General features: G+C 35.2%; 1 protein-coding gene across 1 annotated transcript in view; it reads right to left on the bottom strand.

The window, feature by feature from the left end:
* The window catches only part of LOC136027403 (uncharacterized), a 65,588-nt gene that overhangs the window by 32,800 nt on the left and 19,018 nt on the right, over positions 1-13,770 (bottom strand). The window contains exons 5-6 of the mRNA XM_065704633.1: positions 8,257-8,442; positions 1,810-1,997 (exon numbers count right to left, since the gene is read on the bottom strand). Coding sequence (XP_065560705.1) covers positions 1,810-1,997; positions 8,257-8,442 — 374 coding nt within the window. The remainder of the gene's footprint in view (positions 1-1,809; positions 1,998-8,256; positions 8,443-13,770) is intronic.

Raw genomic sequence — 13,770 nt, forward strand, 5'->3', positions numbered from 1 at the left:
CTTTAATCCCAAACAAGGCCAAAATCTTGAAAGAATCGGAAAGCTTAAAGCTTTTCAAAATTTAAAAGAAGACAGGTGAGAATCAAACAGCCATAAAAAACATCATGATTTGGAAGTAGAAATCTGTGTGCATAAGTAGCTAAACCACTAAAGCCGAAAATTTGCCATTTCAAAATCCTAACCTGAAAAGATAGATACTTATAATAAAACTGAAACTGGATAAAGGTAAAACTTCGGTACAAATACAAACAAAACAGTTTTAGTGACACCTTTGCACAAAAAAATTATGCCAGGTCAAGATATGGACCTAGCATACCTAGCCTTGCAACCTAGCCTAGGGTGAGAAATACAAATCCGTAGTTATTTTTACTGTCCCATCCAGAGTTCAAGTTGGGTTAATACTAGATAAAAAAAATAGGCGTTGCCAACTCTTTTCTAATCAAAAATATTACACAGAATGTGCAATCGAGATTTAAATCACAAATTCGACCGTTTCAAGGGTAGCCGAATAAGGCTGTACTTTTGTTATTATAAGTATCCTTCTTATCAGATACTCAATTTCCAGATTTCACATTAGCTCATCTGCTACAATGCCTTGCATTTTCATTTCTTTTCGTAGTTTTCCAAAAGAAAACTGTCGAAAAAAGTTGGAGTTTGATGCCAAGTTATGCTGCCATTAGAATTAAGCTACAACCTTGGCTGAGATAAGCCTATTTATCAGTCAATTCTTGGCTACTAGCCAGAATATCTCGAGCCACGTTTCAATTAGAATTTCTTGCGACACGACAGGAATTTGTAGTTTTATTTGATTTTCTGTCGACACGGATAACGTTTGATTTGTAAAACATCATGTCGATGTTTTGTCGTACTTTGACGACAGAAAAAAAGAATATCCGTTAAGTTCCTCGTCAATATCGACAGTATGAATTCAAGTGGCAAATTCAAAATGGAATGTGCATTGATGATATTTGGTGAACAAAACGGTAGTTTATCTGTGTTTAAGATAATTAAGGAGCACTGAAGTCAACTGATTAACAGAATAAATGCTGACAGTTGGCTAACTTTGTGTTAAACAATTATATTTAAATTTACCTCCACGAAAATACATTATAATTCATACTAACATTTAAAGAGTTAATATTTATACTATCGAGCGGTATTAAATGAATTCAAAAAGTAAAAATTCAAGCAATATTATTGCATTTTCTATCAAAGTAACATTATTTTTTATCATTTGCATAGTCGAATGGGTTTACAAGGCCGCATCCGGAAGGGGGAGGACGTTGAACCCCCCTCCCAAAATATTTGTCCAACTCGTAAAAAACATAGTAAAAATTTTTATTGTGATAAACAACCCCCATCCCCCCTTAAAAATACTGGATGTGGCCCTGTGGGCTTGCCAGTATTAGGATTTGTTCATTTCGTCGGTTTCAGTATCAAAATAATATGTAATGGTTGAGTATGTTACGTACGTTATCTCGTTAAGAATGAAAGTTGTCCTTCTTTCCTTGATAAGTTTTAAAGACTTCAAGGCTAGATTTAGCGTTATTGTTTTTATTTATTCCAAGTCGGAATAAAAGGCACCACGAAACACTGAAAATCAAAATGTATTACGAATTCTTCAAACGATTACCTCGACGGTGGCTTTGATGTAAATTAAATTGGAAGTGCGATTTTAGTGCTGGAGTAGCCACTAAATCCGTTGAAAAGATGCATATTAGCTTAAAAAAACTAGTAGGGTCAAGCCCAAATAAAGTAATAGATGTCATTAAACTGAAATTTAAGAAGTAAAAACATAATATAGCTTACCCTTAAGATTCTATCCACCTGAACAATCTTCTCAGCAGGTAAGGCAAGCAAACACTCCTTAAGTTCGAGAGATGTTTCTGCACATCCAACCTTTTCTGCTAGCCGGGCCGTAAAATTCTTTCCATCTCTCTGGATGGCCCATTGATCTAGTGCTGTTCCGCTGTGAGTAATTGCTCCGTGGAAAAGTCCTAGAACGACCCAGTTGGTTAATGATGCAAGACACTAAAGCAAGGATTGGATCTTATCAACTGACACTCACCCCTCCCCCTTCCCTGTCTAATTGCAATACAAAATGCACATTTTTTGTTTCATTCATTGCTTATTGACATCAACTGGGATTGAATTTTTCCATCAATTTAAGGCATGGTAGGTGTCATCAATGGCTAGGCTGAAAAGTTGTGCGATGTTTGTGAAATAAAATCACAATAAGAAGTGATTTCAACATGTCCAGCACTAAATCAGGTGCAGCAATTCATAGGATGGTAAGCTACACAACTGGTATATTATATAACATAAATTTGACTTGCGAGTGGATAAGTTATTGCGTTTTAGGATGCTTGACAGTTACCACAGAGTTATAAAAAAGTTGTGACTCAAAATTTTGTCCTTTTCACTGGAGTATAATTTTATCAAAAAGAGCCAATCGGGTTCTGTCTTCTTTTATTAAATTTAAAAAGCATGAAATATGTGAATTATGATGGCAATATAGCAAGAATAGTAAAATTAACAAGATTAGGGGGGCAAAAACTATCCTCCGTTTCATGTGTCTGTCCCGGTATGGTATTAGGTTTTTATTTTTCAACTATGTAACTTGGTGACAATAAATTTCGGGGTCATTCAACTTTTGGGCTTCACCATTGAGACCCATACACAAAAAAAATTGAAAAAGATTTTTTTCAGCAAATTAAACTACCCACAAGGAGAGGTACATACCAAGAACAAACTGTCCTGAAAAGAGTTAGACTTTTCACAGTAATATTAAAAATGCTTTAAAATACAACCTTAACCGAAAATACAGACCCCACCCACGCAGTTTTTTCATAATAAACGATCTTCTAGTTCCCCTCCTCCCTGAACTTTTAAAGTTTTAGTGGTTTGGACATACACAATAACTACATAAAAATAAACCAATGCGAAAAAAGTAAACTTTTTAACACAGATTTAGGACAAAATTACCCTTTTTTTTTTTTTTTTTTCCTATAAGTTCCTAATAAGTAGTTATTCGTAAAGTGGTGATTGCAGAGCCTGGATCAGCAGGTCATTCTGATTGCCATGGAATTAGCACCAGTTGATGATCATCAGCTAAAATCTTAATTTGCCATATATTATTAGAATTTTAAAAATCTACTGGTAGAAATATCGTCTACACTTATTGCCATCTGGTTCCTCACAACATGAGCTGGAAAAAGCATAGAATTTGGTATAAGAGGGCATGTTAAGAGGGAAGAGACAGTGATTCGTGCCTTCATATTGGTAGTTACACAAGTGACAGCCCCTCGGACTCAAGAAGTATCTCCTAGGGAGAGGTGTCGGCTGGATGGTGAGGGCCAATATTTTTATCCTCTCCCCTTTCCAGATTTTGAGAAATACTTTTTTTGTTTTTGTTTTTTTCAGAGGGAAACACATTTTTTGTCGTTCCATTGAAAAAAAAATGCCTCTCCTACATTCTAAATAATACATTCCCCCCTCCACTATATTTCTGTGAATTGGTATCACTGTCCCTAGGGCAAATAATACTCCGAGAAACCCCCTTGAGAAAGAATAATAGACATCAGACCCTAGTCTTTAAAAAATTGCATCAATATATCATCAATGAAACAGAATTTAATTGAAATTTTATTTCTTCCCTCCCTTTTTAAAGTTTTCTAAACTATTTTTACCGGTCTGGCAATGCGAAAATTTTAAGTTATTTAAACAGGAAAGTTTTAATTCATTTTTAAGTCATTTTTTTTTTACAAACTCATAAAAAAAATTGTGATTCTAGATACACGGCCTTAGTGTTTCAGGAATCACTCTTAAAGAATTGAGACAATTGGTTAAACTTTAGCGTAAAAAGCGGGGTATTTAGGAAGGGGCAGCTCCCAAATACTGAACAATTTCTATTCGTTTTAAGTTTAAATGTTGCTCCTCACTTTCAGCAGAAAACCAGTTTTTTTTTTATTTCTGATCGTTTTTCAAATAATCCCGGGAAATTCGCCCCCTGCGTAGATCTCTCCCCCCCAAAATTCCTCCATAGAAAGTTTCTCCTGCATCAATTTCTCCACCAGGAAGTAGCCTCTGGGAAATTCCATCCTCGCTGCGAATTCCCTCAAAAATTTCTTGCTTAGGATTCCGCCTGAAAAATACTCCTTAGCATACTTTCGTTTGAAAAAAAGACTTGTTTTTATTTAATTTCTGATTTTTTTAGGTCAAGGGGAATCCTGGTGAGTGGACAAAATTCCTCAAAGCCCCCCCCCCCCCCCAAAGAAAATTTCTCCATTGAGAATTTCTTCTGGTGATAGTTCCCCGATGGAGAATTTCTCCCATGTGAATCCCCCCCACGTAAGAATCCTCCACATAATTACAATTTCCTCCAGACAATTCCCCCAAAGCCTCTGCACAATTGAAAGAGGGTTGCCAACGACAAAGTAAGACAAATAAAACGAACTTCGTATGTGAATTCTGTAAAATTGCCCCCGCGTGAAATTTCACCTGGAAAGTACACGCCCAAAACTTCCATCCCGATGAGAAATTTTCACCGTAGAAAATCCATCCCCAGAAAATCTCTCCCCCCTGAAAAATATCGGTATACTACCCTATAACAAATACTATATGTAAATAATGGGCAAATTTCATAGCTTTCAGCCCCTCCTCTGGTGGTTCTGGGGGGCCAAGTCATCTCCAAAGACATAGTTATTGTACCTATCAGCTATGCTGAACAAAGTGGTCATCTCCAATTTTGATCAGATGACTTCTGGGAATAAAGGGCGTGGGAGAGAGGCTAGTTACCCTTCAACAATTTTTGGTCACTTATACTACCAATTTCTAACAAAAAGGCACTATAACTACCAATTTATGTTCGAATGAGCCCTATAACGATATTCTAGGACCTTTGGTTCGATTTGACCGACCTGAAGAAAAAAAAATTAACACGCATCCCTGATCTTTCTTCTGGCAAAAATATAAAATTTAACATTTTTGTAGACAGGAGCTTAAATCTTTAACAGAAGGGTTCTCTGGTACGCTGAATCTGACGGTGTTATTTTCAATAAGATTCTTTTACTTCTAGGGGGTATTTCCCTTGTTTTCAAAAATCTGACAGATTTTCTCCAGCTCATATCCTTTGATGGGTAACACTAAACTTAATGAATATAATACAATATTTAATTACAATAAATACAATATTTTAAATACCAAAAGTTTTGACAAAAAGTTTAGTTTCGATAATTGCGCAATTAATTACAATAAGCTATATTGAACGTCGGGTAAAAGTAGATAAGAGGGAAAATAGTGTCATCTATTTTAATAAAATACTTTTTACACAGGGTCTCCCAGAATTCGCATCTCCTTTAAATTTGAACAATTTATCGTTTAACCTCTAATACGCGGTTAAAACTGAGCACATTATTAAGGTTTAGTGAATGATTAATGGCTTTTCACAACACTAATGGAACAAATACAGCATTTTTGTGGTTTTTGCAATCATTAATTTATTTGCTACCTAATCGCATTTGACGTCATTTAACTCAGTAGCGGCATATGAAAGGTCGTTGGTAAAGGGAAGATAATCATTTTGATTTTACTTGCTCGAATATGGCTTTTAAATAGGTAGGTGTGTGTGTAGGAAGTGAGCCAAGAGGTTTGACCATTTGTGTTTGTTTTTTTACCCGAAAAACAAGACTATATTTTTACTCCCAAGCTTTATTATATTTCTACCAAAATGCTTGAGCATTGCATTCTGAATTTTGTCAGAGATGAATGGTAATACTTTACCACAAAGAGTGGGGGTTTCATAGGGCTTCGTAGCACCCATATGTAAAACATCATTTACTTTCAGGCTTTACTGTGATTTATTTAGGGGTTCTTCAATTCATGAAAATAATGGGATGGTAAGCAAAATCAAAGGGGGAGGGCAGTTTTGCTGTTTTTTATTTTTAAATATACATTTCTCTATTCTTCTAGGAAATACAGAAAAGGGTATTTTTCAGAAAAATACCAAAAAAGGTATATCAAGAATTTAGGGGAGTGGCAAAAAGTTTGGGAGAAGCCCCCTCCCCATTTTTTAATTCAATATAAAAACAGTATATTTCATATTTAGGTTCCCTTTGTTTTAATATCTTATTCACGGTTATCCTAAATCTGATGAGACGCTCTGATCAGCTGGTTTTTTGTGTTGCTGTAGGTGAGTTTATAATAAAATAAATAAAAAAATTAAATTAATAGATGTGCGTCGTGGATATGGGCCAATGAAAACATACGACCATCAAAGCCTAAAATTAGTATTTATTTTGTAATTTATTATTATTTTATTATATTATATATATATATATATTTTATATTATACTTTATTATTTTATGTACTTTATTACTATTGTACTTTATTTCTTACTCGTGATTCTGTACTAGAGAGTTTTTCTAACTTCATTTCGTTACTTCTTTGACTTTTCCGTAATTATTAGGCCGATTTCAGTGATGATAATAATGCAAAATTAGGTAAATTAGCATTAAATGATGGTTATGATGGAGATTTAAGCGAAACTTCCACTTGAGCACCATATTATGCTTTGATTTAGTTCAATTCTCCCTCAATATTTCCTGAGAAGTTAATTTCAATATCTTCAGCCTTGGTAGTAGTGGTAGTAGTAGTAGCAGTACCGGTAGTAATAGTGGTAGCAGAAGTAGTAGTAGTAACAGCAGTAGCGGTGGTAGCAGTAGTGGTAGTTGTAGTAGTAATAGTAGCGTGTAAATATTCTCTTTTTGGTCAATTGATCATCTCCACTATGATTTCTTGAAAGCTCGGAATTACTCAGTCATTTCTGAGCTAAACCGTTTTGACAACCTGTATGAACACGGCATGTTTTGATTTAGTTCAACGCTCTCTTCAACATCCCCTGAAAGGGTCACCCGAAGGTCCTTTGTCTTTTTGAAAAGTAAAGGTCAAACATACCCACCTTTCTCAATAAAATATACTGTATGTAAAAAATGGACGAATTACCTAACTTACACCGCTTGATCTGAGGGCTGTGTGTGTGGGAGATATCCTTAAGACATAATTACAAAATTTTTCGACGATCCTGAAGAAAATAGCTGTCTAAAAATTTAGATTGTATGTTTTTTGGGGAAATGATTGGGATTGGGAGTGGGAGCTGGTTGCACTTTTCACTCTTAAAAGGGTACTAGAACTTTCAGTCTCAATAAAAACGCCCTGGAGGCATTGCTATTTGATCTTTGGACTATTTTGAACAAGATAGCTACCTCAAAATTTCAATTGCATACATTTGTGGAGAAGAGGACGTTGGTAGGGGGTTAGTTGTCCTTCGGTCACTTTTGACACTAAAAAAGGGAACTAAAACTTTCAATATCCATTGAAATGAGCCTCCTCCAAAGTTTATACGACCTCACCTTCCGTAAGAACAATATATACCTCTAGTGCATAACTTACAACCCTTGCCCCCAGGCTCTGAGATGTATTGTTATATGGAAGGTCTTTGAACTATTTTGAACAACATGGTGGTCTAAAAATTCCATTTATCGATCGGATAAATTTGGGAAAAAGAAGGCGTGGGAAGGGGGCTAGCTACCCTCTGATCATTTTTGACTCTTAAAGGCGGTTCTAGAACTTCCTCTTTCCAATCGAATGAGCTTCCTCCAAAATTTATAGGGTCAGCCCTTCAATAAAAACCTTATATGTAAACAATGGGCAACTAGCATACCTTATAGCCTTTACCCTGAATGTTGTGCGGGGAGGGGGTGAAATCCCCAAAGACATTATTGCTGGATCTTTCAACTATACTGAACCAAATGCCTGTCTCAAAATTTTTATTGGATGGGTTTGGGGAAAAAATGGGCGTGGGGGGATGCCTTTGTGAAACAAAATAAAATAATAATACATTGTGCCCATATTGCTCTTTACATAGGCTGTTATATTGTACTCCCTATCAAAGGCATTAAAAAGAATCTACTCCCCAAAATGTTCACCCCAGAAAAAGTTATATTTTTCAGGAATCTGAATCCCTCCTTTCCTTTCTTGTGTCTCCCTATCTCCCGCACTGATGGAATAGACAATGGATCCAGTTGATCGAGCCAATCGCACTTGAAAGAGAGCAATGGAGAGACGCATGTCGACAAATTCTGGATGCCACGATGGGCCTGGACAAGGCTCGAACGTGACCCAAGTAAATACAAGTAAGTACAAGTTTCTTGTGTCTATACTGCTACAATACTGCTACAAAACAGAATAGAGGCTACCCTTGCTTAACGGTGAAATAAGATGCATATGCACTGATGATGCTCCAGCGCTTTGTCCAAATAGCGTCACGTCATTAGGATTACCACCAAATATGGAGATGTGTCGCTTAATCCAATCTAAAGCCATAACTTGATCATACATCCCATAGTTTCCTGTAATTTGTGCGTCTTGATTGCTTAGGAAACCTAAAAGAGAAATCATGTGACAATACTAAAAGGACGTTGCACAATAGCATCAAGGACTACTAAACGATTTTATCTTTTTTTATTTAATAAACAAATTTTTATAGTGCATACAATGTTGTAATTTCTTGTTGATATTGTTAACTTTGTGTGGTAATCGTGATCAATATATCGATTTGGGCCAAATGGGTGAAACTTCGATAACTAAACACGTATCTACAAGGTTTTAGCTCCTGTCAAGAAAGTTGGAAATATAGTGACCTATTTGGCTGTAGTGTTCTATCAGGCTCAGGAGACTATTTTACATAGACAGTTCAAAGAAACTAAAATGATCATCGTAGAATGTGTCCTTTTTAATGTTCTATAGAGTAAAAAAAAAACCCAAAAGCAAGTAATAAGGTAACTTAAACTTATCAATAAAGTTCATCTCATCCTAGCAGAGAGTCTGCCGTTAAATAGGCTCTTACTTCAACTCTATTACTGTCACTTGCACATTTTGAGGTACGAAAGATGCACCTCTAACAATTGAATAATCTTCCAGAAAATACCTTTCTATTTAAAAAGTCCAGCCCTCTAAAATTTGGTAATACCATGGAGGTCATGGAGACCATAGAACTGGATAATACAGAGAATCTCCAAAAGGCTGTGTTTGAGAAAATGCACTACAGATTCATAGGTGAACCTTACGAGGTTTTCCAGTGACATCTCAAAATTTTCAAAAATTTAAAGATTACAACTGGACCACGGAAAGTCTTGAGCTCAGCGATTGTTGATCGTACAACCAAGATTTTATTAACAAAGATAGCTAAGGATTCAGATGAAATGTCTTTGTAGTGGCTATTAGCTAATAAGATAGTCAACGGGACGCCAATTTCGGCAATCCAAACTATGCTTTTACAATCCAGATAGCCGATGGAAAACGCATTTGATCAGTTTACAGTCATCAAAATTGGAACATAACACTATCCATGTTTCCAGAAAAAGTGCAATTAAACGGAAAATATTTTCTGAATTGAGGATGAAATAAAAAGGGAAGCTAATTTGGCCTTGATTTCAGCCATAACTCCGGTAAAGATGCAAGTCATTTTACCAGAGTGACTGCAAGACAGTCCTGACAGGCTAAATGCAAGCTTACAGCATTTGTCGCATGACAAAGCACTTCTTGTTAATTCACGGCATGATTTGGCAGCTGTTCAATCTATCATGGCTTTAAAGGTCTTTATCAGAGAGTTTCTAGTCCTCAGGGAAACCAAGTAGTGCGGAACTTGTGGCAAGGCTTCGCCAAAATACATGTGCGAGTTTTGCTACTGAATGGATGTTTGCAGCTAATACAGGCACGTGTACAAACGGTGTCATCGAACTTTCTTTCTGTTTTTTCTTTCCCCCATTTTATTTACCGCACGCTCACACTCTTGGCACTTTTACTCTCTTAATCACATAATTTCGCTTTATCTTTCTCACGTTTATGTTAATACCTGAACACAGAGAGGATTAGGATAATAAAATAACGTCTTGAAATAGTCCCAAGGACCCCCTTTAAAATAAACAAGAATTATTGGCTAAATTTAGTATTGTTAATGTAAATAAGTTGTGCATTAAGCAAGAAATAATAAAGAATGTATTACCAGTACAAATGTTTTCGACCGTTATGTTTTGATTTTGTATTATCAAGGCGTCCAAATCTAGATTTTGTAGATTTTAAATTAGCTTGTATGTTTTTTATCAACATCAAGTGTTCTGAAAGATATAATTCAAATATTTGAAAAGACAAAAATAAAAAAAAAAATCAAAAGCATATTATCAAACAGTTCGTGGTAACGAACTGTAGTAAGGAGCGACCCGGCTCAATAGTAACCAAAACTCTAAAAATTGAATTTTGATATCAATAGCTACATCAAAAAAATCACATTTTAATGCTGATTTTAAATATATAAGTTTCATCAAGTTTAGTCTTACTCATCAAAAGTTACGAGCCTGAGAAAATTTGCGTTATTTTAGAAAATAGGGGAAAACACCCCCTAAAAGTCATAGAATCTTAACGAAAATCACACCATCAGATTCAGCGTATCAGAGAACCCTACTGTAAAAGTTTCAAGCTCCTATCTACAAAAATGTGGGATTTTGCATTTTTTGCCAGAAGGCAGATCACGGATGCGTGTTTATTTGTTTTTTTGTTGTTTTTTTTTCCCAGGGGTGATCGTATCGACCCAGTTGCCCTAGAATGTTGCAAGAGGGCTCATTCTAACGGAAATGAAAAGTTCTAGTGCCCTTTTTAAGTGACCAAAAAAATTGGAGGGCACCTAGGCCCCCTCCCACGCTAATTATTTTCCCAAAGTCACCGGATCAAAATTCTGAGATAGCCATTTTATTCAGCGTAGTCGAAAAACCTTATAACTATGTCTTTGGGGACGACTTACTCCCCCACAGTCCCCATGGGAGGGGCAACAAGTTACAAACTTTGACCAGTGCTTACATATAGTAATGGTTATTGGGAAGTGTACAAGCGTTTTCAGGAGGATTTTTTTGGTTGGGGGGAGGGGTTGAGAAGAGGGAGATATGCTGGGGGGAACTTTCCATCGAGAATTTGTCATGGGAGAAGAAAATTTCCATGAAGGGAGAGCAGGATTTACTAGCATTATTTAAAAAAAAACAATTAAAAAATAAATATGAAAAAGGTTTTTTCAGCTGGAAGTAAGGAACAGCATTAAAACTTAAAACAGAAACAGAAATTATTACCCATATGAGGGGCTCACCTCCTTCTAATACCTCGCTCTTTACGCTAAAGTATTTTTAGTAATTTCAACTATTTATTCTACGGCTTTTGTGATTCAGGGGTCATTCTTAATGAATTGGGACAAATTTAAGCTTTAGTGTAAAGAGCTAGGTACTGACGAGGGGGAGAACCCCCTCATATATGTAATAAAAACACGAGAATACAAAAGTTCTTTACGTAAGCTAATTTATAAGTTACGTAAATCTTTTACTAATAAAAGGATTCGTAAAACATTAAAAGTCCTACTTGCCTTTTTAATTAACCAAAAAATCGGAGGGTAACTAGGCTTCCTCCACCGCTCTTTTTTTCTCAAAATCATTCGATCAAAATTATGAGAAAGCCATTTAGCCAAAAAAAAATAAAAAAAAATATGCAAATTTCGTTTTGATTATTCCTCTGCGGAGAGCCAAAATCAAAACATGCATTGATTCAAAAACGTTCAGAAATTAGATAAAAAAAACACGTTTTATTAACTGAAAGTAAGGAGCGACATTAAAACTTAAAACGAACAGAAATTACTTCGTATATGAAAGAAGCTGCTTCCTCATCAACGCCCCGCTCTTTACGCTAAAGTTTTTTACTGTTTTAAAAAGAAGAATTGAGAGAAAGAGTCAAACTTTTTATGACTCTTTTTTATGTAATCACACCATGGCATTCAGCGTATCAGAGAACCCTGTAGTAAAATTTTCAAGCTCCTATCTACAAAAATGTGGAATTTCGTATTTTTTGCCAGAAGACAAATCACGGGTGCGTGTTTATTTGTTTTTGTGTTTTTTTTGTTTTTTTTTCCAGGGGTCATCGTATCGACGAATTGGTCCTAGAATGTCGCAAGAGGGCTCATTCTAACGGAAATGAAAAGTTCTAGTTTTGGGGGTGGGGTTGAGGGGAGGGGGCTATGTGGGAGGATCTTTCCATGGAGAAATATGTCATGGGGGAACAGAAATTCAATGAAAAGGGCGCAGGATTTTCTAAAATTACTATAAAAAAAAACAATGAAAAAATAAACATGGAAAAGTTTTTTTTTCAATTGAAAGTAAAGAGTAGCATTTAAACTTAAAACGAACAGAGATTATTACGCTTTAGTAAAAATACTTTAGCATAAAGAGCGAGGTATTTAGGAGGAGATAAATACCTCGCTCTTTATGCTATAGTATTTTTAGTAATTTCAACTATTTATTGTACGGCTTTTCTGATTCAGGGGCCATTCTTAAAGAATTGGGACAAAACTTACGATTTAGTGTAAAGAACAAGGTATTAACGAGGGTACAAACCCTCTCATATACATAATAAAAATTAAAGAATATAAAAGTTTGTTACGTAAGATAATTCTTAAGTTACGTATATTTTTTACTAATAGAAAAATTCGTTAAAAATAAAAATTTATAGTTGCCTTTTTATGTAACCAAAAAATTGCATGGCAACTAGGACTCCTTTCCCATCCCTTATTTCTCAAAATCGTCTGATCAAAACTAAGAGAAAGCCATTTAGCCAAAAAAGGAATTAATATGCAAATTTCATTTTAATAATTTATGAGTGGAGAGCCAAAATCAAATATGCATTAATTCAAAAATGTTCAGAAATTACATAAAAAAAAACTAGTTTTTTTTAACTGAAAGTAAGGAGCGACATTAAAACTTAAAACGAACAGAAATTACTCCGTATATGAAATGGGTTGTCCCCTCCGCAATCCCTCGCTCTTTACGCTAAAGTTTGACTCTTTGCCACAATTCTGCTTTTTAATACAATTAAAAATTTAGCGTAAAGAGCAAGGGATTGCGGAGGGGACAACCCATTTCATATACGGAGTAATTTCTGTTCGTTTTAAGTTTTAATGTCGCTCCTTACTTTCAGTTAAAAAAACTAGTTTTTTTTATGTAATCATCTTTATGTTTTGAATAAAACCTCTAAAAAACGAGGAAAATATACTTTGGTAGTGAATATAGACAAATTCTTTAGAAGAAATGAGCTATTAAAATTACAAATACAAAATCCTAATTACAAATAAAACCCTAATTACAAAATCCAAGGATTTTTATTTGTTTTTTGGTAGAATAGCATCCGCCTTCATTAAATTCCAGCACGGTCAATTAATTGCATTTTCTTAAACATGATACACGAAAACAAAGGTCCACAACAAATAAAAGGCTCTGATAAAAAAAAAAGGTCCTTGGATAAAATAAGATTTTGCTTTCGTGAATTATATAGCATGAAAGGGCATGACAATGATTTGGAAACTACTAACAAATGGACCTTAATTTTTATTTATTTGTCGTTGTTTTTTAATATTGCATTTTTTAAGCATGTTTGCCATCACCTGGCCCATCAATTATCCACGTCATTTATGCCATTTAATCACCTGCTTTTAAGCATATGCTGAACCTTCACTTGATGGAATCACCAAATAGCTTGGATGGGATAAAACGCTCACGGTCAGTCTTGGAACAAATCATCCCCTGATAGAGGTTTTGTCGTAACTAAGGTTTTCAAAATTCCGAGAAAAACGACTTTGAATAAATTTTCACCTTTGCTGGAACTTACACGGTACAACCGATTTTCTT

This window comes from Artemia franciscana, chromosome 5 (assembly GCF_032884065.1).
Source record: "Artemia franciscana chromosome 5, ASM3288406v1, whole genome shotgun sequence".
Classification (NCBI taxonomy): Eukaryota; Metazoa; Arthropoda; class Branchiopoda; order Anostraca; family Artemiidae; genus Artemia; species Artemia franciscana.